Source organism: Neopelma chrysocephalum, unplaced genomic scaffold (assembly GCF_003984885.1).
Source record: "Neopelma chrysocephalum unplaced genomic scaffold, ASM398488v2 Primary Assembly neopelma1_87, whole genome shotgun sequence".
NCBI lineage: Eukaryota > Metazoa > Chordata > Aves > Passeriformes > Pipridae > Neopelma > Neopelma chrysocephalum.
The window spans coordinates 1,128,865-1,152,565 of record NW_020897749.1 but is presented as its reverse complement, the minus strand read 5'-3'; the positions used below and the strand labels follow the sequence as shown (position 1 = coordinate 1,152,565).

At 40.5% G+C, this 23,701-nt stretch overlaps 1 protein-coding gene across 9 annotated transcripts in view; it reads right to left on the bottom strand.

Moving 5' to 3' along the window:
- POU2F1 (POU class 2 homeobox 1) overlaps positions 1-23,701 on the bottom strand; it is a 129,245-nt gene that overhangs the window by 41,767 nt on the left and 63,777 nt on the right. For 7 of the 9 annotated variants that reach the window (XR_003535724.1, XM_027692607.1, XM_027692606.1 and 4 more), the window contains exons 3-7: positions 20,208-20,308; positions 17,246-17,299; positions 15,480-15,599; positions 13,605-13,784; positions 8,036-8,162 (exon numbers count right to left, since the gene is read on the bottom strand). Coding sequence is in view for 8 of the 9 variants with exons in the window: in XM_027692607.1 (XP_027548408.1) it covers positions 8,036-8,162; positions 13,605-13,784; positions 15,480-15,599; positions 17,246-17,299; positions 20,208-20,308 (582 nt within the window). In the remaining variant the exon portion in view is untranslated. The remainder of the gene's footprint in view (positions 1-8,035; positions 8,163-13,604; positions 13,785-15,479; positions 15,600-17,245; positions 17,300-20,207; positions 20,309-23,701) is intronic. The other 2 variants (XM_027692602.1, XM_027692609.1) reach the window with 2 other exon arrangements.

The following is a 23,701-nucleotide window of genomic DNA, read 5'->3' as shown; positions in this document are numbered from 1 at the left end:
ATTTTATTGTGAAAAATATTAACTGTTATTTTTTAGGTAACTCCTGGCTATGACTATCAATTTCCATTATCATAATTTATGAACCTGACTAATTAAACTTACACTTCATAGGCATCTTTGATACACCAAGTTCCCCAAACCAGGGGAGAACAGACTGATGCTGTGCCACTTAGAGGACAGAACACCAACTAAGTGCCACTTATATTCAACATCATCATCTGCCTGATCTATCTCTTAGCAGAAAATAGGTAGGGGACGCAGGAATTTAGAACTTGATAAATAGTGAGAAACTTGATGTTTTATGCAAGGTTAAGGCATAGAAGACATGAAAAGAGGGACTACCATGGATAGGAAGGAGAAAAATGAATCCTCAGTAAGGGGGACACAACTACAGAAGCATTGTCTTCTGACAGTGATACTTGTTTTTTGTTTAACAAAGAGTTGAAAATGTAATTTAAATAGAATGTGTTGCTATCAAAATGCTCAAGACCTAGTGAATACAGCCAGCTGCTTATGCAACATAATAGCACAGCACAGACAACTATGTAAATTTGCTTTGCACCACATAATCAACATGTTCCAGCTGTGTTTTTGAAATGCCACAGCAAGGGAACAGAGCTGCTTAAGGAACTTCCAAGACAGCCACCTACTACAGTTACACGGTGCTTTTTACAATGCAAATATTTGTTCACCTAAAAGATTGTTTTAGCTGCCCAAATCTAAATACCAATTAGTGAACAGTCACCTCTGAGTGAAGAGGTTTTGACCTTCATTCAGTGACAGTGAATTTTAACTGACAGCTTGAAACAGAAAGAGGCAAACCCATCACACCCACACTGCAGAGTGTCTGACCAACAACGAGACAAAACCCAGGCAGCTGACAGGGACCACACCTGAGCTCTAGTCCACCGATAACACCATCGATTACAAGTTACTGACTTGTCCTACCACTGCAATCAGAGTAATTAGGGCTGTCTTTTTGTGACTTTTTGTCTTTGAAGAAATCCCAGAGGATGTTTTTCTGGCAATAAAAGAGCACAGAATAACCACGCTCTTCCTGATTTTATTCTCGCTCACACGTTCTGAAGTAATTACCATGGAATGACAGTATCAAATAATCTGAACATGTTCAATCTACTCTGTTTTAACATCATTTCACCCTACTTAAGACATACTGATACAAGGTGTCTCAGGCAGAAACTGGAGACAAAACAAGTTAGTTCAACCTGACTGAAGCAACAATCAGGGGATGGGGAAAGCAGCTGAACTGTTTTGGCAAAGTATGTGTCTCTTCTCCTGATTACAGACTTTTCAGGCAGTTGCCACGCCCACACTTTGGGCACTTGTTGGCTTGCATGGGTGGGCAGCTGCAGTTTTGCTCCTTTCAGACATGACTTGAACTGGTCTAAGCTTCGCCTTCATTTCTTCTCTAAGAAGAAACCACTGGTCTCCACTGTGGTCCGAGATAACTTTGGTGACTTAACTTACAGGGCACAGCCTTTTACATCCAGTGTAAGTCCAAGCCTGCACCTTTTAGGCACCTGCTGAGATACTGGTGTTTCAAACAACGCTGTTTCCTCAGGGACTCATACTGGAATGATCTGCTCTGTCTAGTGGCAGAGCTTAAGGAAGAAGTGGAAAGGCTAAGGAGTATTAGGAAGAGTGAAACGGAAACGGATGGAGTTACACCCTTCCAACCCTGAGAGAAGCTCAGAAGGACTCAGAGAAGCCCTGCTCCTCTTGCTTTCAGGTAGAAAGAGGAGATATAGTAGATGGGGGGGAATGGAAAAGGGCCTCTGCTCAGGGAGGTAAAAGAATCCCTTCTCAACCCCCATCGCCCTCCCAGGAGCCCTTACAGAATAGGTACAAGGCCCTGGATCTAGAGGGTCAGGCAGATGACACTAGAGAAGAAAAAAAAAAAATCTATCTGGAGGGTCTCCCAGTTGTGCTCCATCTATCAGACAGATCAAAAACTCAGGTATTAAGAAAAGAAGGGTGGTTGTAGTAGGTGACTCCCTTCTGAGGGGAACTGAGGGCCCTGTGTGCCAATTGGAACCATCCCACAGGGAAGTCTGCTGCCTCCCTGGGGCTTATGCAAGGGATATCAATTGGCTGAGGGGACAGGAGCACAGGTGGTGTTCTGGTCACTTCCCTCAGTAGCAGGGATGAATGATGAAAGGAACAGGAAAACCCAGGTTATCAGTAAGTGGCTGTGGAGTTAGTCCTGGACCTGGACTTCAGCAAAGTCTTTGACACTGTCTCCCACAGCATACTCCTGGAAAAGCTGGCAGCCCATGGCTTGGACAGGGGCACCCTGTGCTGGGTTAGGAACTGGCTGATGGCCGGGCCCAGAGAGTGGTGGGGAACGGTGCTGCATCCAGTTGGGATCCGGTCACCAGTGGTGTCCCCCAAGGATCAGTGTTGGGCCCAGTTCTGTTAATGTGTTTATTGATGGTCTGGATGAGGGGACTGAGTCCACCATTAGCAAATTTGCAGATGACACCAAGTTGGGGTGGGGGGATGTTGATCTGCTGGAAGGCAGGAGGGCTCTGCAGAGGGACCTGGACAGACTGGAGATATGGGCTGAATCCAACAGCACAGGGCTGAACAAGGCCAAGTTTTGGGTCCTGCACTTTGGCCACAACAACCCCCTGCAGCTCCCGGCTGGGGACAGGGTGGCTGGAGAGCAGCCAGGCAGGAAGGGAGCTGGGAGTTGGGACTGATAGGAAGCTGAACATGAGCCAGCAGTGTGCCCAGGTGGCCAAGAAGGCCAATGGATCCTGGCCTGGATCAGGAATAGTGTGGCAGCAGGACCAGGGAAGTGATTCTTTGCCTGGACTCAGCACTAGTGAGACCACACCTCAAGTGCTCATCCAGCTCTGGGCCCTTCAATTCAGGAAGGATACTGAGGTGCTGGAGCAGGTCCAGAGAAGAGCAATGAGGCTGGGGAAGGGACTTGAGCGCAAGTCCTGTGAGGAGAGGCTGAGGGAGCTGGGGTTGTTCAGCCTGGAGAAGAGAAGGCTCAGGGGAAACCTTATCACTCTCTACAATTCCCTGACAGGAGGGTGTAGCCAGGTGGGGGTCAGGCTCTTCTCCCAGGTAAGAAGCAAAAGGACAAGAGGGCACAGTCTTAAGCTGCATCAGGGAAGATTTAGGTTGGACATCAGGAAGAATTTCTTCACAGGAAGAGTGATTAGACACTGGAACAGGCTGCCCAGGGAGATGGTGGAGTCACTGTCCCTGGAGGTGAGGACGAAACTGGATATGGCATTCGGTGCCATAATCTAGTTGACAAGGTGGTGTTCGGTCAGAGGTGGGACTCGATGATCCCAGAGGACTTTTCCAACATAACTGGTGCTGTGATTCGGTAACATCTTTATTACCAGTAAGGCTGATGGGACAAAATGTATCCTCAGCAAGTTTGTGGACAATACCAAATATGGGGAAAGGGGTCAACAGGCCAGAAGGCAGGGTCTAGACTGGCTGGACAAATGGAACCTCATGAAGGTTGATGCAGGAAATGTTATTGGGGGTTCTTTTTTACCATGAGAGCAGTCAACTGTTGGGACAGGTACTTGAAAAGGCTGCAGAAACTCCACCCTTGGACACGTTCAATTCAACTGTCTGAGGTGCTGAGCACTCTGCTGTAATTGGACCTGCTTTGAGCAATACTTCATGACCTCTGGAGGTCCCTTCCAGCCCATATGATTTGTTTGAATCTGTAAAAGCTAATAGCGTACTTGCATACTTTACAGAGGTCTTATTCCTAACCCTCTGCCCTGGGTTTTAAGAGCCCAGTGGTATTACTACATTTAGTATGGCATACAAATTACCTGTGTGACACTCTGAAAGAATGAGGTAAAGATCTATGCAAAAGTATGACAGTTTAGAAGTATTTAATTTTTTTTAATAGTTAAAGTAAATGCATCTACCATCATTCAGGATTTTTCCTGTAATGTCTATGAGTAGCATGAATAATGGTCCAAGCCAAAAAATTCTTCCTGCCAGCCAACAGTCCCCAAGGACTGATCTGGGGTTCAGTTCTTACTATCTAAAATTAAACAAAAGATAAAACAAACATTCAAGTGCAGACTTTTTCAGAATACTTTTTAAAAAGTTGGCCCAGAAGCATAATACATAATTCATTCCTAAATGATCTCCCTCAAGAGTGAATTTTTTCATCTAAGAACTTGACTGCTTTATCTCTGCCAAAGCTGCTGTTCTTCTCACAGACATATCCTGGAAGTCAGCTTGCAAGACAAAGCCATTACAACAGCTTTCACATAAGTGAAGCCTCAAAGTGTGTAGGACACGTAGGAAAAAAAGAGAACAGGACTGAATTTGGCCTGCTATCATTATCCCAGGTAACTTCACAACAAAAAAATGAAATCATAAACAATGTTTTTAATAATAAACAGCAATAACTTTAGAACAGGTAAATGCAGTTTCAGTGTTTAAAGGTAATTAGTAGCTTGTCTTCCACATTTGCCTTTCTGGATATTTTCTTTATAAGTACTATTTCTAAATCTCCTTGACAATGATACAGTATTTTCTTAGATCTTAACAACTTCTGTTTCCAAGATTAATTTATATTAAATGCAGCACCAATTCCCCTCTCCATTCAGATTTTTACTGATATGATTTTTATTGGCAACATCTCCCGAGTAGAAAGGTGAACAGTCACCTGATGAGGGTAATATTTCTAAGAAGCAGCTGTAATTGTAGTAAGGGATGTTGAATTGATTGTTCTAGAGACAGATCTATTAGATACAAGAACAGATACAAGAGGTATAAAGACATTACAGTCACTGCCTGTGACTTCACCAATAATTTGGGCAACGGTTGCTCTGAATGAGAAATTGTTCCAAATTTCTATTTCCATTTAATCTTCTGCATAACTGCTGAGGCTTGAAACCATTCCTTCAGTTATGATGTTACCAATTACCAGCCATGAAAAACGAGAACTTGTAAATTCGTTTCATATAAGCCACTAAATAGCCAGAAATCATCTGGAAAAGGAAGGTGACTGTCAGACATATGGCAGTGGATTTATGGGGAAAATTTTGTATCTGTTGCTGGGCGCTATAATCTGTGTGTTAAAGAAAGACAGGAGAACTGATTAATATTTGAGGTGTTGAATTTTCTAAAATTTTTCTAAAATTTCTAAAATTTTCTAAATTTTTCTAAAATTTTTCAAAAGTTCAATCTAGGGTCATGAAGTTCAACCCTACATACGATTGCTGATGATTTTTATTTCTCTGTACCCCATCACCTCTTGAAGTAAAAAGTTTTTCTTTACCAAATGTCTATGTCTTCTAAAATCTTGTTTAGAGATACTGTTCTTTACTTATTTTCCTCAAAACTCTTCTCATTTTAAAAACATTTATATGACTACATGGCATACACAAAACAAGTAACATAGTCTGTAAAGCAAATTTCTTCCAGAATACATAATCTGTACATAAACCTGAATTTTCATGTTATTAAATGCATACATATATATATAAAGCTCCATGCATTACCAATGCATCAAAAGAAATCTGAACACCTTTGGTTTTAAAGAAAACTCTATGCTAGTTTCCTCAGAATATTTATTTTTTTATGAAGTTGACTAATGGAGCAATAGGACAAGAACAACCTGGAAAAGTCAGCTGCAGCAGCAAACAACAAAGTAAAACCACACACTTTCTCAATCTTTCTCATAAATAGTAATGTACAGTTTGCTATCTTCGAATAATAACTGTGAAATACTGCAAAAAAGCCATATCAAGAAGTGATATAAGGGGTATTATGGCACACATGTTGCTTTATCATTGAGTGCTCATGAAGAAAATGAGATCCATTCAAGCATTTCAGTTTGGAAGGTTGTCATGCACTAATGACCTATGGCCAGAACTCAGCACATAAATCTTCCCACGTTTTTGAGCTATTCAGTTGTCCAGGCTGCACATTACCAGTAAAACACAACGTTTCTACACACACTGAGTCACTGGATATGACTTGCAATATGCAGGTCTTATATTGCAGCGAAGAATTAATTTTACAGATGGCCCCTGAATAAAGGTACTATGAAAACCTCCTCTAGTAGTTAATTCTACTTCAGGAGATTTTAAACAAACAGGAAAGCCTCCTTTCCTTTCTATAATGCAAACAACTCATCTTGGGAGATGGATACAATTTGCTTCTCTTAGTTTTCCCTTTTTATGAGGCATCTTCAGAGGTATTTTAAAAAACCAGCAGAATTTTGCTGAAAAATGTAGGCAGACCTTAATAGCAATGAGTTTTTCAATACAATGCTTTTGTGCCTGCTGTTTCATTAAAAGAATTTATTTTTTTTAAAAAAAGCTATTTTAAAGAATCCTTGAACTACATTTTGGTGGTTTGATTTCTTCTAGAACAATATGTTAAGTCTATAAGTTCTGCTTCATTTTAAGAAAACAGGATATCACTAAATGCTTCCATGAACAACCTTTTAGCCATTTTCTACCAGTACTGGTATAAAATCTCTCCTAAACCAAGTCCTATTAAAAGGAAGTTAATTTTGACTAACCCTTTATTCAAATGTGAGAGCATTCAGACAGCAAGAGTGCTTCAGCATAATGGAAAGCCAGGTTCTATCCAAGTCAGAGTATGTAAGAAGGAATGATGCATGAAAAAAATTGAAAGGAACAGAAGAAAATGAGGTGCAAAGAGCTGCTTTACAGGACAGCCAGGCTCTGGAGGACTCTTCAAGCATAACAGGATTTGCCTTCTGAGCAAGAATCTTTGGATTACCAGACCTGAACAACTGAGTAGAGTTCATGTAGAACAGAGAGGAGGGGAAAAAAAGACTACTGGAGTATATCAGCATAAGAGGCCATGGCTAAACACAGTTTTCCATGGGCATCAACAAACGGGCTGCAATCAGTACCGTGATGCATTGCAACTTGAGAACACATTAGTTCTTACAGCAAAGCTACTGTACAACATCTTAAATGGTCTGGCACACTGCCACCTCCCACTGCCCTGGTTTGTCTTTGGCATGTAAGTCATATCCAGTGCATTGTCAAACTATTATTACTCTGAGAGCTGTTACACAAATCAAGCATTCTAGCTCTTTTCCCAAGGCGTAATTATTATTTTGGTTTATGACTAAATTCACTGTTCCCGCTTTAGGCTTAAGTACTTTTCTACTCTCCCACAAGAACTTTTGATTCAGTAATCTTTTTCCTGCCTGTCCTGGTTTTGACTGGGATGGAGTTAATTTTCTATCACTGGTATAGTGCTGTGGTTTGGATTTAGGATGAGAACGATGTTGATGACACGCTGACGTTTTAGTTGCTGTTGAGCATCACAGACTCAAGGACTTTTCAGCCTCTCACACCACCCCACCACCAAAGAGGCTGTGAGCCACAAGAATCTGGGAGAAGACAGAACCAGGACTGCTGACCCAAACTGCCCAAGGGATATTCCACACCCTGTGGTCTCGTGCTCAGTATATAAACTAAAGGGGGGAAAGCTGGCTGGGAACTGGCTGGACATCGGGCGGTGGGTGGTGAGGAGCTGCACTGTGCATCACTTTTTTGGTATCTCTTATTGGTATAAACCACAGCACAGCCTTAGGATTTTGTAGCCCTTTGAGCATTGACCTAATCCAGACAGCCAAGGCACCCTCCAGGCCTCCACCTCATAGGATTCTGCCTTTGAGTTCTGGAGAGTTGTCTTCTCCAACTTCTCTTCCCAGTAGTCTTGCTTCTTGAGAATCTAACCCAAAAATTCAGATGCTGCGTTGTTTTCCAAGAAGTCTTGTTGTTAACAAATGTTCCCATGACACTCTCCCTGGATTGATCCCCCCTGAGAAGTGAGCTACACAAATTTTGACAAGGCTGAGGTCTAACACCAACAAAGGGACAACCTGCTAGAATTTCCTAATTGCAATGCTGTTTTTCTCCTAGGGATTATCAAAAGTTAGCGAAGGTGTATGAACCACCTCAGTTTCAACCTTATCCTCTAAAAAAGCTCTGCATGATTTGCTTTTCTGGCACGAAGCACTTACCCTGCTGCCCCTGCGGTGTTTGTGAGATGATGAACTGTGCTGGCTGCAAGTTGGTTGTTGGATGCACCAACACAAACTGTTGCAGGTTGAGATTCTGCTGCTGAAGCTGCTGCAAGTGCTGCAAATCCTTAAGGAAACAGGAGAAGAGAAAAAAAAAAGAGAGAGAAGAAAACAAAAAAAGAAAAAAGAAGAAAACAAAAAAAAGAAAAAAAAAACAAAAGAGGGGAAAAAAAATAAAAAAAAAAAAGAAAAGAAAGAGCTGTGTGTTAGACATTTAGGTCAGCCATGACTCCCAATGAACCTTGATTTTCTATCAGCCAGTTATACTCCAACATTTAGAGATAAAAGTTGATGTCAAACACAGCAGCAGTCCTGCTACTGAATATCCTTTAGAATGACAATTTGAATTGCACTGTCGTTCATAAAACCAAACAAAAGTTATTTAGTAAATAACACAGCAAAGTATATCTAGCACTGTTCTGCTTTAAAAACAAAGCAAAACAAAACCAAATAAACAAACAAATCAACCTCCCTCCCATACCCACCAAAGGCTGGAGTTTTCAAATACTTTAGTCTTATCAGCACCCAGACTTCTCAAATTTATTTTTTTGAGGATGGAACTCTGCTACAAATCAAGCATATTAGCTGGGAGCTATTTTTGTTTATAACAACAGTCTGCAATTACCACTTGAATCAACAACAAGAAAGCAAAATATTACAGCTTCCTTGTTTGCAGGCTGATTGTTCAGGTCAAATTTCAGAAAGTAGCTAACTCAATAAATAAATAAATATATTTGATTAGTTCTGAAACAAATTGCAATAAGCCTAATAGATATGACTATAATTAAAGGTTAAAAGGAATAATCCAAATCACTGCTTTATTGTAGAACCCTACTTTTATGTATTTAAACCATTCAGAACTGTTAATTTTCTGTAATTAAATGACTGGTCTCAACATAAAATGCTAATCTCTGAGAAACTGGATTTTCAAGAAAAATGCTTCAACTTGACATTTAGCTGGAGAATGAAAACATAGAGAACTGTTTAAAAATACTGCTCCCCCCAATAGCCTTTTTCTTTTCATTTTCTCCAAACAGGACATAAACAAGAGTAACTGAAATTGAGAACTGAAGCACATTGTGAAGTCGGCCAACATAATAGGTAATCCATGAAAACTATCTATACACGTAGAATTTTTCCATCTTTCTGAGAAGAAGCTGTTTCAAAATACTCACCAAGCAAGTATTTTGCATACTTGCAACCTCCCACTGAACAAACCAAACCAACCTCCCACTGAACAAGCCAAACCAACCAAACAAGAAGACTAAAGTGTCGCATTATTTAAAATCTGTTAAACTATAACTTCAAAGTCGCAGCAATCTCCTTTTGGGGATGAGGGGTAGGGAGTGTCAGTGGGTGGAAAGGAAGACTAGGGAGGAAAAAAAAAAGGGAGTCCATTGATTTATGAGACCATAGACATGCATTATAGGAAAACGACTACTTAACCTGCATTACACAGACACTGGCCATCAATCACTTGGGCAACTTAGTTGTGTTAAGTCAAGAGCGTGCAGTGTAATAATATGGCAGACAGACACCAGATGGATTGGCCAAGCAATGCTCTTAAGAAAAGGAAACTTCCATTTGATAAGAGAACGGTAAAATTTTAAGAAGTGCCCACGAGTGCAACAAAGTGTTTTCAAAGTCAACGGTATTGTTTGCTTTCAGAAAATTTCAGTAGTAATACAACTATTCCTATGAAATTGAGGCCAATTTCCCTCTTAAAAAGGAGAGAAATAACTGCTCCAATTTTTCCCTGGAACTCCATTTTTCTTCTGACTTCGTGTCATAACATCACACTGGTCAGCACTGCTAACAAAAACTGCTACTTCTTGAACCCAACACGACATGGGCCTCCACTCATTTATTCATGGATTTTCAATGCTTGACTGGTTACCTCTGCAGGTTGTGCCGACCCTCCAGCACAGAGGGGCTCACACCGACTCGGATGCGAGGACTGGATGCAGAGTTAAAAGCAGAAATGAAAAGAGTAGGGCAAGCTGACTAAGGGTGTGAACACTGGGTGGAAGAAAAGGAAATAAAGAGAGGCTGCAGGGTGAAAACAGAGGTAGACAGGAGAAAAAGTACAAACACAAAAGGAGGAGTTGGGAAGAAATTGTAGAAGGAAGAAGCATCAACAGAAAAACAGACAGGTGGAGGACCTCTCCCACCAAAAGCAAACAAATGAAATCGCCCCAGATGACCAAGTAGATCTCTGATGATTTGAAGAACTACTACAGGAGATGGAGTTATGTAGAAGAAAGAATACAAAGAAACAGTGGCAGTGTATCTGTAAGATCAAAGGAGGAGAGCTTTTTGTTTAAGACTATTGTATTCATAACACCGGCTACCCAGCTAAGACATGACAGCTCTTATCATCAGGTTCTTACACTTTAATATGAGAAAACTGTTTTTAAATTGAGGCCTCAGGGATAACTGGTATAAGCAATCTTATTCTGTGCATCTGCCCTGGTAACTGGTGTGTTGGCTAAGTCTTGTTTAAATACAAAAATATAATTCTGTAACGCAAAATGAAAATGATACCTCCAAGGCTAATCACACTTAAATAGCCCTACCAGCTCCTCAAATTCATTTGAAATCCAACTTTATTTCTACCTTGGGAAAGTTTTATTATTTAGTTAATTATACCACTACAGTAAATCTCCCAATAGCAACCACATGAACACACTTGACACTATTTTCCTATACCAATCTTTTTTCCCCTCAGTGTTAAAATCCCTGTGCAAGCATAAGCACACAGAAAGAGATGGAAAGACTTTCAGGGAAACATGCATGTCTTCTGGTGCTGCCTAACAATTTAGAAAGATCAAAACAATCCCAACTCCTACCTCAGCAGAATAATCTGTCAAGTGCTACAACTTGCCATGAAGATTTTTGTTAAAAAAACAAACAAATCATCTGAAGTTCTACATTCAGTGTCATTATCTCTAATTACATCCTCAGCACCTCTGTCATTTTGAGGTTTACATCATATAAACACTGATCACAGATCGTGAAAACAAGTAAAGTTTACAAAGAACCCCAAAGCTTGGTACAACTGTTCAGTGTCACTTTAGCAGCAGCCCAGCAGCAGCACGAGCATCTCACCAGGCTGCTGCAGCAGATTCCTTACATAAACTGCAGAGCACATTAAAGAAGTCATGCTTGTGCAATTAGTTAATTAAAATAAATATGGTAATCCCCCTGCAGCAGAGACCTGCCAGTTAATCAATTATTCAAAAAATCATCAATTAAAACAAACATCCAGCTATTTGTGTAATCAGCTATATGTTTACAATAGCAACACAAACAAAGCTGAGCACTGCTTACAAATCGTGATCCAAGATGGATCAAGAAGCATGGCGTTACCTACCTATGAACCTAGATGGTAGACATTTTCCATAAGTATCTCAAATTATATCCAACCCCTGCACAAATTATGCCCTGCGCTTTCACCATGGGAAGCAGCCAACAAGATTCAACCAAGCTCATTTAGGTATCAAAATAACCTATCCTAAAAGAAACCAATTGTGAAGTCAAACGTTTCGGTCATTAGAAAGGCCAGAAAACAAGTCCAACTTTAATTTGTTCCCCATGTGGCAACAACACGATCACATGCTATTTTCCACAGAGCACACGCTCAGTTCAGAAGCTTCTGTTTGACGCCACACGCCTGATCTTCTCGACTCCTCTCAAACATTTCTCTGGAGATTTTCTCCAGTACAAAATTAATAACTGTAAATGCTTCACACATTTCCACTGCTGTGGAAGAGAGGGATTAGCAACATCTCACACATTGCATTCAAAGGCATCCACTGCTTTGGCAGCATATTTGACAAATGTAAAGCCAGAAAGTTCAAGGTACGGATTTTGTTAATATGAAATTTTAGTGTGCCACACTCCAGTAAAGCAGACCAAACTATCTTAAGCTGCACACCTGGAAGACAAGAGGCACACACCTGTGGATTACTTACACTTGGGTTAAAAGACTTGCACAGTATCACGTGGGAACTCTGTGACAGATGCATGGCAAGAAGTTAGAAGCTGACCACCAACTCCCTTGACAAGGACATTTCCCATTCTTTTCTTGAAATCTGTCTGTATTATTGGCTACAAAGACTTAACAAAATTAAGAGATGATCTTGAGAACTACAACTCTCCTTGAATGCTACATCCTTCAGTCATCTCCACATCATGCCAGTGAAGTGAGATCCTTTGCTAAAAGATTTGTTAATATTTGGTCACACAACTTGTCACAGTCCAACAAGAGGTTCAGTGTGAGAGATCTGTGGGATCTCACTTAAATATGGGATGGCATCACTCTGGCCTCTCTAAGGACCACCAGAGAGGTCAGAACTTCTAGACCAACCCCACAGAAATTTGCCACTTCAGCTAATCAAAACCTGATAGCACAGCCAGGCTGTTATTCAGCTAGTGGACTAGCACAATAAAGGAATTGCACATTTCACCAATGGACTTCACAGTAATTGTGACATTTCCATTCTTGCCCTTAATCAGACCTCATGTTCATTTTTTAGACACTTCACCCCAGTTGAATGCAGGAGAAAACAGCTGAACAGAAAGCATCAGACAGTCTTAATCTGCTCACTCTAAGAAGAAGCAACTTTGGAGATTACATATCCAACACACTTTGCACAGCTACACTAATACACAAACTGATACCACGTACTGAGAACCTTAATCTACGGAAAGATGGACCTCAGCCTGAGCAACACAACAACCTAATAGTAGTACTCAAGATGCCTCAGCTGTACATTTGTTTACCCTTGTCCACAAGTCTAAGGAGTTTCCACACTACATATACTAAGCATGGAGTTAGTGGCACTGCATTCTCCACATGGAATTATCCCAATCCTGGAAGATCCAGGACAATCCTGCTTCTAGTAAGCAGAACTGCCTTGAAAAGCAGTTCTTCAGAATTAACTGGTGAGCAGTACCAGACCATGAAACTGGACAGATTTCAACTCCAGACACATTCCGGCAAGTTTTTCCCTAGACACACAAGAGTGCCCACCCTCTGTCACTGAACTCTGAGCGTTAAGCACCAAGCCAAAACAGCACACAAATCTGTCAAGTCAAACTGCCTTTCTTCATCTCTGTCATTTTGCTTCTAACAAGCACCATTTGGGTCTGACAAGCATCCTTTGTAATACACAGGCATCACTTCCCATCCACACAGGTCTCAACAAGTGCAATTTCTATGGGCATCTCTCTATACCCTCTTTTCCTCCTTTCCCAAGTTAACTACAAGGAGGAAAATTCAGAAAATACAGCATCTGCTCAGATTCTGGAGCAAACTCAGAAGCCCAGTGGAAGTGATGAGCAGCTAAGACTACCAACTTCAACCTCACCAGCTGAGGACGTGCGAGGAACAACTAACAACGCTCGAGGACTCTGGAAACCCACCGAACAAGGGAAGTAAAAAAAAAATGGTGCAAACGAAGTCAAAGGTCTTTTGTTTTCCACCCTCTCAAGCCTCAAGGCTCACCTGTGCAATCTGTATTGGCTGAGATAGAGGGATCTGCGTCATCGGCGTTGCAGCAGAGGCCGAGATGGTGGCACCAGCAGCGCTGTGCTGCTGACTGGCTGAGTGCTGCACTGCAGCCGCCAGCAACTGTGCCTGCGCCTGTTGGAGCAATAACTGTTGCTGGGCTGGCGTCAACGTGAGCTATAAACAATTAGAAAACACAGCCATTAATAATGCAAAGAGCCACTTCAGCTACAAAGTCATTAGCTAGCTCGTTACTAGTTATATTAACCAGACAACCCCAGAACCATTGCTACGGTTCAGCCGTTAACTGGCCGATGACTCCGGCCTTAAGTAAGGACAGCTGGCTACTCAACACAGGGTAGGAACCAACCTACCACGGGCCTGATGTAAACCAAACTGCACGAAAGCAAACATTTGCACTGACTGGAACCTACAGAACCTAACTTCACTCCCAAGTCTTCTTCACAACTCTACCAGGAGTTTCTGGGAAAAGGTAATTAAGTAGCAAGCAAAAGAAAAGAATCAGTATTGCCAGGATTTGAAAAGAAATTTACACCCAGCAGAACAGCAAGTGATTAGCCAGATGAATGCGAAGCAGGAATGCTGGCTATGGCTACTGAACAAACTGATAACACCCCAGCTGCTTCACATTAGCATGAATCCCTGCCATATTCCATCATTTCCATTATGCCCTAAGATATAAGTAAAGAACATGAGCTCCATTTGTTTCTCTCCAAGTCTCCCCATCTGCTTTTTTTTTTTTAAATAGAATAGAGTTGGCAACTTTACATCCCTTCCCTTTCCCAAACACACATTATCTCTGAGGAACAGGTGGCAGCAGTTTCTCCTTTACATGTAAATGAATCTTGATGCCCATATTTACTACAACCCGTATCTGCATGGGCCTGGAGTTCTGAACGTTTCACTACAGCAGACAATCATGAATTAAAACAAACCAATATTTTTGGGAGTGCAAAAAATAATAAAATATGCCAAGTTTTAACAACATATTAAAACAGCCTCACTTTTAAAGTTTTCAAATGCAGTTAACTGAAAACTAAATAGGATGTTTATTTGTACACTAACATAGAAGAAGGTTTAACAGCTGAGCCTGAAATTAAGATGATATTTCATTCAAGTGTAGAGATGATCTAATCTAATACTTCAAATCATAAATACATTATTGGAGCAACTGCCCTAAACACACAGACACTTAAAACTGCAAAGCTGACTACATAAATGCTCATTCTTTAACGAGCCCTTTCACACAACTTCCTTTTTGGAAAGGACTGAAAGCCTTTACGACAATTCAGAAACACCAAACAGTTTAAACCAAGTTATCTCATATTTACTCCCAAAGCCTTGCAATTAAAAAACCCTCAAAATTGGTAGGTTAAAACAGAAGGGTTGAATAGGCTTAAGGAGTACTAATACAGTTACTTAAAAAGAAATGTATTTGAGAAGAGGAAGAATTAGCAGGTCCCATAATTTTGCTCTACACCCAGCTATCTGATAAGATTTAGTCCCATTCTCCCATGTCCCATTTTAATCTTGAAAAAAAAAAATAAAAATTCCTCTTTATCATATCAGTGACTGTCCTATTCGTACACACACCAGGTTTTCCTTTCATTGCAGAGTCAAGATGGGTACCGAGAACAGAGAGAAACAATTCTTTTTTGTTGTTGTTGTTTGGAAGCAAATACTTTTGCAACAAACCCCAAATATTAAAGTCTGATTATTTTTCTAGGAAGATACCTTCTGTCCCCTCTTTCACTGAAGTTTCTTCCTGTGTTAATGACAACCCCCTTCACTGACAGGCTCTGTGATACTGCCATCAGGAGGCTGACTGCAGTAAACCTGGGTAAACCTTACCCCAGTGATCTGTCCTCCGGCCAGCATGAGCTGGGTCTGGGGTATGGCCGCCTGCACTGAAGGCTGCTGGGAAGGCTGGCTTGGCTGCTGAGAGTCCCCAGATTCTTCATTAGATTTAGACTAGTCAAAAAAAAAATACAACTCTTTATAGTGTAAAACAGATGTTAATGTATAACACACTGCTATCTCAACACTGCACAATAAAAATCTTTCATCTGCATACAAAAAGCCCTTGGGTTTATTTTAAGAGTGTGTTTAGGCAATGGCTCTGTGTGCCCACCATCTCAGCTACGATTGCTCAAACATGTCTGTAGGTAATGCAGTTTAAACAAAACAAAGAAACTCTCAGTCCTGTGTAACTCTTTGACGTTATTTTCAGGTCCCATCTCATCTTACGCAATGCAACTGAAGCTGACGCTACCTCCCACCATAAAGGAAGAGAGGGCTGTTAAAATTATTCATTGCCTAAAATCCTGAACAATGGAACCAGGGAAAGGAGATTTTGTTTCCATTATCTGCATCCTGTACCTCTAAGTCATCACACTGTTGGCTTATTTGGAACTGCTCTTGAAAAATCCTCACAGGTTTATCCACCTACAGTAAAATACATAATACATGAAGTGCTTTTAAATAATCAAAGTTTGGCATTTATTCTATTTATTTATTAATGCTGCTTTATTTTAAAAGATTCAAGTTTATTTTGATTTATTTCCCTGGTTTGGTTGTTTGTTTTTTTAAACACAAGAAATTGTGAAGACATGAGGAAGGAAACGCAAGTGCATGAAGAGGGGGAGAGAGTTTTATGATAATTAAAACTGGTTATGCAGAACATTGAAATTCTGCATAGATTTGCATATTTTCCACCACCTGTTTTGGGGACTGCAGAGCGGGCTAATTAACATAAAGGCTCTGATTAATTCTGCCAGTCATTGAGTGATAATTACAGTGCAGGACTGTAAACATTCTGCACTGGAGATACAGCCTGTTTGCCAACATCTCTCTCAGGGATGGAAGTTTACCATGGCAACCAAGGCAATTTTCTGCCTCCTTCCTCTTAGAAAGGAAGGTCACTATACCTCCTCTTCTTTCCAAATTGTTATTATGTATAAGTGGGTCCACATTCTATTGCATTTCATGTAATGCACTACCTACATTCTTTAATAACAAGCAATACTGAAACCAGTCTTCAATAAAACTGCATCCCTTGCCCCTTTAATATAGTACTGAGAGGAAGTGGAACATTAACTGATACACTGAAGTGTTCAGCATCATAAAAAAGTTTAAAAGCTTTGTTGTCTCACGTACATTATTAAACAACAATTACTCTGACTTATTTTGATATCACTCTGTGTTATTTACACAAGCAATCTAGGCCTGCCACCTTACAGAGTTAATGTTACGTTATAGTCCTATATTCAGGTACCAGAAAAATTGCAAAGTAATACTTGATATGTTTAAAATAAGTGAATAAATGAAAGAACATGAAATATGCCTGGATTTTCATAGTTTTCATGACATGACACCTGACTGAAATTCAGCATTAAGTTATGATCGCTGCACGTCTTAAACAACTCCAGTGTCTGAATGCTGACTATCCTGAACCTGATTTACAGCTGTAAAACTATTATCCCTTCATACCTATCACTTGCAAAACCAGTCAGACTGAAAACACAGAGTAACATCATAGGTTAAAAACTATCTCTAAAGGGACCAGGATGCTCTTTGGGATGAGAGAAGGACAAGCAGCAGAAGGTAACTGTCTTTACCTGTACATTTAAGGACTGAGCAGCAGCCTGTAAACTTGTTCCAGCGAGCTGGACCTACAACAGTGCAAAAATGGAAATGAAATAATGTAGAATCCACAGAAAACTAACAATGTAAAAAGAACCATCTCCCCACCCATGTCCCAACAAGAACACTGCACACCCATCTAACACCTGAATCAGTGAAACAGGGGTTGTGCTCCAGGCTGAAAAAGATCTGTAAGGCTCTTCCACAAGTGTTATTTGTCTACCTCTTGCAGAAGGTATTCCTGCCTAGGGATCTAGATATTATCATGAATGAATTTGAAACAGAGCATATTGGGGTGGACAGGCTACCTAGTCCTATTGCTGTTCGAAAAATCCAGGCTCCAGGGGAGGCCATCAAGCTCTAGTCATCACCATCCTACCCATATTTCAGGATGGGTCTTACCCCAACACTCCATTCACCCACTTTCCTACATGACAGAGGAGCAATCACCTGCACAGCACAGAACCCAGAGCATAAACACTCTCCCTCAAATCAACCTGTTCAAGTATTTCCAGTCCTCAGCCACTGAAAAGATGATCTCAACACAGAGGACCAGAGACACTTTACAAAGGCTGTATCGATCCAGGTATACTTAAAACTTGAATCCAGTGTTTGTGATTAACAGGTCCAAAGAAGGTCTTGTGGGTTAGCAGTGAAGAAAAACAGATGCTTCAGAAAGTGAGATTTTTAAAGAGTGTTATTTTATCTCTAATAAGGATTTTCTCTGTATGACAAATGCTGTATTTTCATTTACTCAAGACCATTTTAATCAGTCTTGCCTTGTTTCTACCAGCACTCCTAGTTATAAAGAAGGAATGCTATGTAATTAATTACCAACACTTTCAAAGGTCAGAGTTACAGCCTGTAGAGAATTCCATCTCTGGGCATATTTGAAAACCACTGCTCATTTGAAAACAAGGCAACATGTGAGGATACAATAAAGCAAAGCAAAATGTAGCACTCTTGCCTCTGTAAAACCATGTCCCCACATAAAGAGTACACATATTTTCAAGCATGGGAAAAACTGCAGTACATGAAATTAATAACTGAATGTTTGAACAGGCGACCCTTAAAAGTCACCTTGGAAATATTTCCTGCCTCTCTAAATGAAGGTACCAGACTTACTAAGCATGTTCTACATCTAAGCAAACACTCCCAGAAAAGCCTCTCCTCATCACAAGCAAAATGTAGTTTGACACAGCTGATGTAATCTCAGCTTTTAACGTGGATTAACAGCAGAGAATAATCCAAACACCACCAGCCTGCCATCCAAAAAAATATACTCAGAAAGAATACTTTAAAATGACAGAAAACACACATAAAACACCACAAATATATCTCAGGTACAGTCAACACAGTCCTGAAAATCTCTCTGAATGCAATTTGGACACCCCATTCACCACACAACCAACATTTTCAAGTTAGAAATTAAACTGTTCCTGAATGCTGTCTACAGCCTAACATTTTGCATTAGTCTAGAGGAAAGCACTGTGTGTTAAGGTTGAATAACACCCCACTAAGAGCAGCCACACCAGCAGAGGACAGTTTGACAATAGATCCCCCCACACCTGCAGGTGAATAAAAGAATACCTGAGATTTCCCTTTGAACCAGTTTCAAGAAATGAATCACACCTTATCAAACACAAAGTTATAAAGAACCTGACAACTGTTTAAATACATACATTTCCAAAGCAGGATAAAGCACTGTGCTAAACACAATTACTGTCCTGGGTTGATCTATTATAACAAAACGAAGAGTAAAACAAACACACAAAATTCTGCAGAGCAGCTCTGCGTCTCCATGTTAAACACACACTGGCAACCCATAAAAACTAGTCCCCTTCCCTCCACAGAAAGGCACCCTACAACAGCCTATTGGTTCAGCAAATTCAAACAGTGGCACTCCCTAGGTCCTACATAAACCAATCTACTAGGAAAATTGCAATTATGTGACAAGACGTGTGGAATGTTCCATACAATAAAACGGCAGTTTCACAGCTCTTAAAAGAGGGCATAAAAGCTTCAGTACTTCAATTATACCACAATAACTGTGCAACCTCAGACCTCAAACATTCAAGGTCATCCAATTAGGTACAGTATTTTAAAGTTTAAACTTGGTGCTGAGGAAGGGAAAGAAATTAGGACATTTGTTTTCATACATCAAGTCTGAACAGATAAAAAAAAAAACCTACAAAAAATGCCCCTTATACTTCTCTTCACCTAGGGATGCCCCACTTTGCTTCAGCCTACATCTGAAATTCAGCTTTGATTCCCTAAACACAGCAGCAGCAGTAGAACAGAGGGATAGTATTAGAAGTCTGAATATCATCTGACAAACAGGTCACTGAAATAACTTTAAGAAAAAAAAAACAACTCACAAACCATATATGCTTAGTAAGTATGATCAACTTTCTTTCTAGTTAATGTGCAAGAGCAAAGCGTAGTGCTGACTACCATTCAACACCACTTCTCACTTTTAACTAGACAGTGACAGCTTCAGAACCTTGGCAGCTGTTGGGCCGATACAATCCTTTCCCAAAAAGATTAAATTTTACCTTGCCTTTCAATTTGGTATCTCTATTAAGGTTAAAAGAAAAAAAACCACCAAAAAAACACCCCAAAACCAATCAACAACAACTGAAAAAAACCCCTTCAAAAACACACACCACAAAACTTAGGCATTCTCAAGTCCCCATGATTTGTAGTTCTACCAGATAGGTCTTGCCCTATCTTGACATATTCTGCAGCCCAATGCACTGCAGTGAGTACCACGATAAGAACTGTGTCCCATCCATGCTATTTAAGCACATGGCCTACCCATATGTCCCATTACATGACTCCCTGTCATTCACAGAAAGAGAGAACACGGCACAACCAAGGGCAGCTGCATTTGCAGCTGTCTGAGTCTCCCCTGCTTTGAAACGGATCTTCTCTTACCTGATGAAGGTGCCCAAGGAAGGCCTGGGCCTGGGCTGTAGAGATTGCTCCTCCGACAGGCACAGGCTGCTTTTGAAAGTCCAGGCCATTTGTTTGCGTGCCTGGAGGAAGAGAGAGATTAAAAACTATTAATTGTTACTTTTGAGAAGCAAATTAAGAATTAATACTCCTAAGTTTCCTGCTGTTCTCTCAATACTATGCCGTAGAAAAATACTCTGAGAGTAACAAGAACTGAATTTTTTGCTGAAAGGGGGCTGAGGAAGCAGTGACCCAGCTTCAGTAATGGAGCATTTGTCAGCTGAACAAAATCAACATTCTATTTTCCTCAGCCTCTATTACCTTACCTACTCTGTGTACCCTGGAGATGTTTAAAAGATGTGTAGATGTGGTGTTCAGGGACATGGTTTAGCGGTGGACTTGGCAGTGTGCCAGGTTAACAGTTGAGCTTGATGATCTTAAAGCTCTTTTCCAGCCTAAATAATTCTGTGATCTGTGTTTCCATCTACACTATCACCCCATCATTCTCTACATAGTTTGAGAACCAAATGAGTGCACTCTGCTGAGATTAAACTGGGTTTCCCTTCTCCATGCACTCTCTAATCAGCAACTGAAAACTATTTCCAAGTTCAGAACGTGCCAACAGCAAGGTTCATATCCAGTCACCTTTCATTAAAGACAGGTAAAATAATACTTGATGAAAATAGAGGTTCCACATATACATAGCAGTTATGGGTCACAGTTTTACTCTATTGATAAAAGATACCTCCACGTTTCTGTTAAAATTTGTGCAAAGCTCTCATTAGGTAAGAAAACTGCCTAGGCTTGCTTCTGTTTTCACTCCCTCTCATATAACTAAAACCCGACTACTTTCCTACATTTTTGAAGATTTCTTCCTAAACAGTTCAAAAAACATTAAAACCCCCAAACTAGCCCAAAATAATCTGGATCTGAGAAGGGAAAGAAAAATACCCAACATTTTTTCCACAAGGCAGTACCACAGAATTCTCTTCTGCCAAGAGGTACCATAAATGCAAACTTTTAAGAATCATTCTGTGGGGAGATGATAAAATCAACATTAGCAATTATCAAAAAGTGGGTTTGTGTGTTGGGTGTTACTACCCACAATGGCTAATAATGAGAAGGGAAACTCCAAGTGTATCAGGCTGTGTGGAATTTCTAGAACAGATGATGCAATCTTTAAAATTGCATGACTGAAATGAAGCAAAACCAGCTTTAGACTTGCATGTTTACTCTTCATGACAATCAGATTTTGTTCAGTGTCTGTAGACAGGTGTTCAGCTAACTCCTACTTCAAAATTCCTTCCATCATCCACATTCTTTGCCATAAAAATCTAGGTTATCAACTAAGCAAAAGAGTCACAGTTGTTAAACAACAACAGGGGGTTGCTATTCCTTAGAAACATCTGCAAAAGCAAGCAGGCATAAAATGTGATTAGTAAAATAGACTATCCAGTATTTTACATTGCTATTTTGACCTATAAACAGCTTAACACAGATAACATTTCCAAAGACTGACTCACTGTTCGATTAAATACAGACACAGTGGAGATAGTCTGGCATCCATGTAGGATATACAAAGGTGGCCCTTTGATGCATCTTTGGTGGAGGTGCTGTGGGAGAAGAGTTGGTCTACTCTCAAGTTTTCAATTCTATGCTTTGGGCCAAGGTTTAGAAACTTAAGGAGACACATGCGTTAAAAATATTCCAACTTTAAACTACGTAAAATTATTTTGCTTAATGAGTTTAAAATTCCAATTCAAAGTGAATGGAAGGACTATCACTGGCCTGAATTGATCCTAGATGAATGCAACTTGGTTGCCTTTCTCTAAAGAAAGGTAGATTAAAAAAGTCTGCTGGAAAGAGCTAGAAGAATCTCATTTATTTTCATTCTTTCCAGTAAACTGCAGAATTCTCTTCACGCAGAAGCCAAAGGGAATGGAAAGATGATTGGATAAATATATAAAAATAATTCCTGACAAACAGCTACTGTAATTCAAAGGAAACAATCTACCACCTCCCCTTTTAAGCAGAAGCTTTGAATTAGTTTTCAATGTACAGCCAGGGACTCCAAAGTACAAAAAAAAAAAGATAAGAAAACCAACTGTAAGGCAGATACTCCTTATTCCAATTGGAAACTTGCAGAGGTTACAAAAATTATCTGTTTCTGAGAGGACTGGCTGGAAGCCTCACCTTAAGTAAATAGGTGAAGCTGTTCTAGTTAACTGTCTTCCAAAAGGAGCCTCAAGTCACGACACCATATTAAAAGAACACCCCTGAGCACGTGTGCAGAAGAAATGCTCCACTTAGCACTCCTGCTGACTCTTAATATGGAAACCTGAAATGAGCCTCCTACGTGACAGTTTTGAACAAGGCAAGCTCCAAGACTGAGATTAAAATCTCCATGGGTCCCAAGAAAGAACTTAGCTGGGTACTGAGAGAAAACAACACTTTCTTTAAATTCAACCTTGAAACACTCTGACTCCCTCTTCTGAGGCCTCCCAAAACCAAACTCAGAGTAAAAAAAACCCCCACACTACACCTGTTCACCCTCTCCTGTACTTGCCTCTTAAACTTTCTTTGGTATTTGGAAGTGCAGCGTTCCCTCCCCTTTGGGTGAAGCTTTAGTTTTGGAAGGAATGCTGCCCGGGTTGCTTGCATTTATTATAGGATGCCTATGGCTTCTGAAGATCAGAAAGGAAAACGAAGTGAGTCCAGCATGTAAGAGGCCTTGTTTTTAAAGTATTGATAAGGATGTGATGCCATTCCCGTGGAATCCAAGAAATCTAGAAATGTGATAAGGAGCTGGAAAAGAGAGCTGTCAGAAGCAGAAGCTCAGCACATTCTAAGGACATGGAAAGACCAAAATGCCACTTTTGTTCAAGATAAGAGTTCAATACAAAAAGCCACGATGATTAATAGGCACAGCAGATGCAATCACAGGCATTGGGGTTTTAACAATCCCAAGTATTCATGTATCTTCCATCTCCTACTCAAAAGGAGTGGACCTCTCTATTTCCCATCCCTACTTTCTTCTTGGTTCCAACTACACTGTCGCTGCCCTGCCCTTTCTGGTAGTTCATAAGTAGTTTGTTTTGTTTTGGGTGCTCCACCCTCAGCAAGTTGATGAGACTGAGTCAAACTGTAGGATGAAATTTCACCCTTATAGTCGAGGTCCAATGCAACTTAAGCACATCTAAATTCTGGCATAAATTCAGTTGTGCTTAACTACTTCACAGAGGTGATCTGGATGGAGACTAACACAGTGCCTCTCCAGAGAAAGGAACAGAACACTAAGTACCAGGACACCCTGAACATGGATTAGTTTATGCCATCTTGGAGGGTAAAGGCATGACAAAGTGGAGCAGGCAAGGTAACATTGCATCTGCAGTCAGGGGAACAACTTGACTCTCGGAATTCAAGAACATAATCATCAGACTTCAGCCTGAGTTTGCAAATTGCATAAGAAAGGAAGA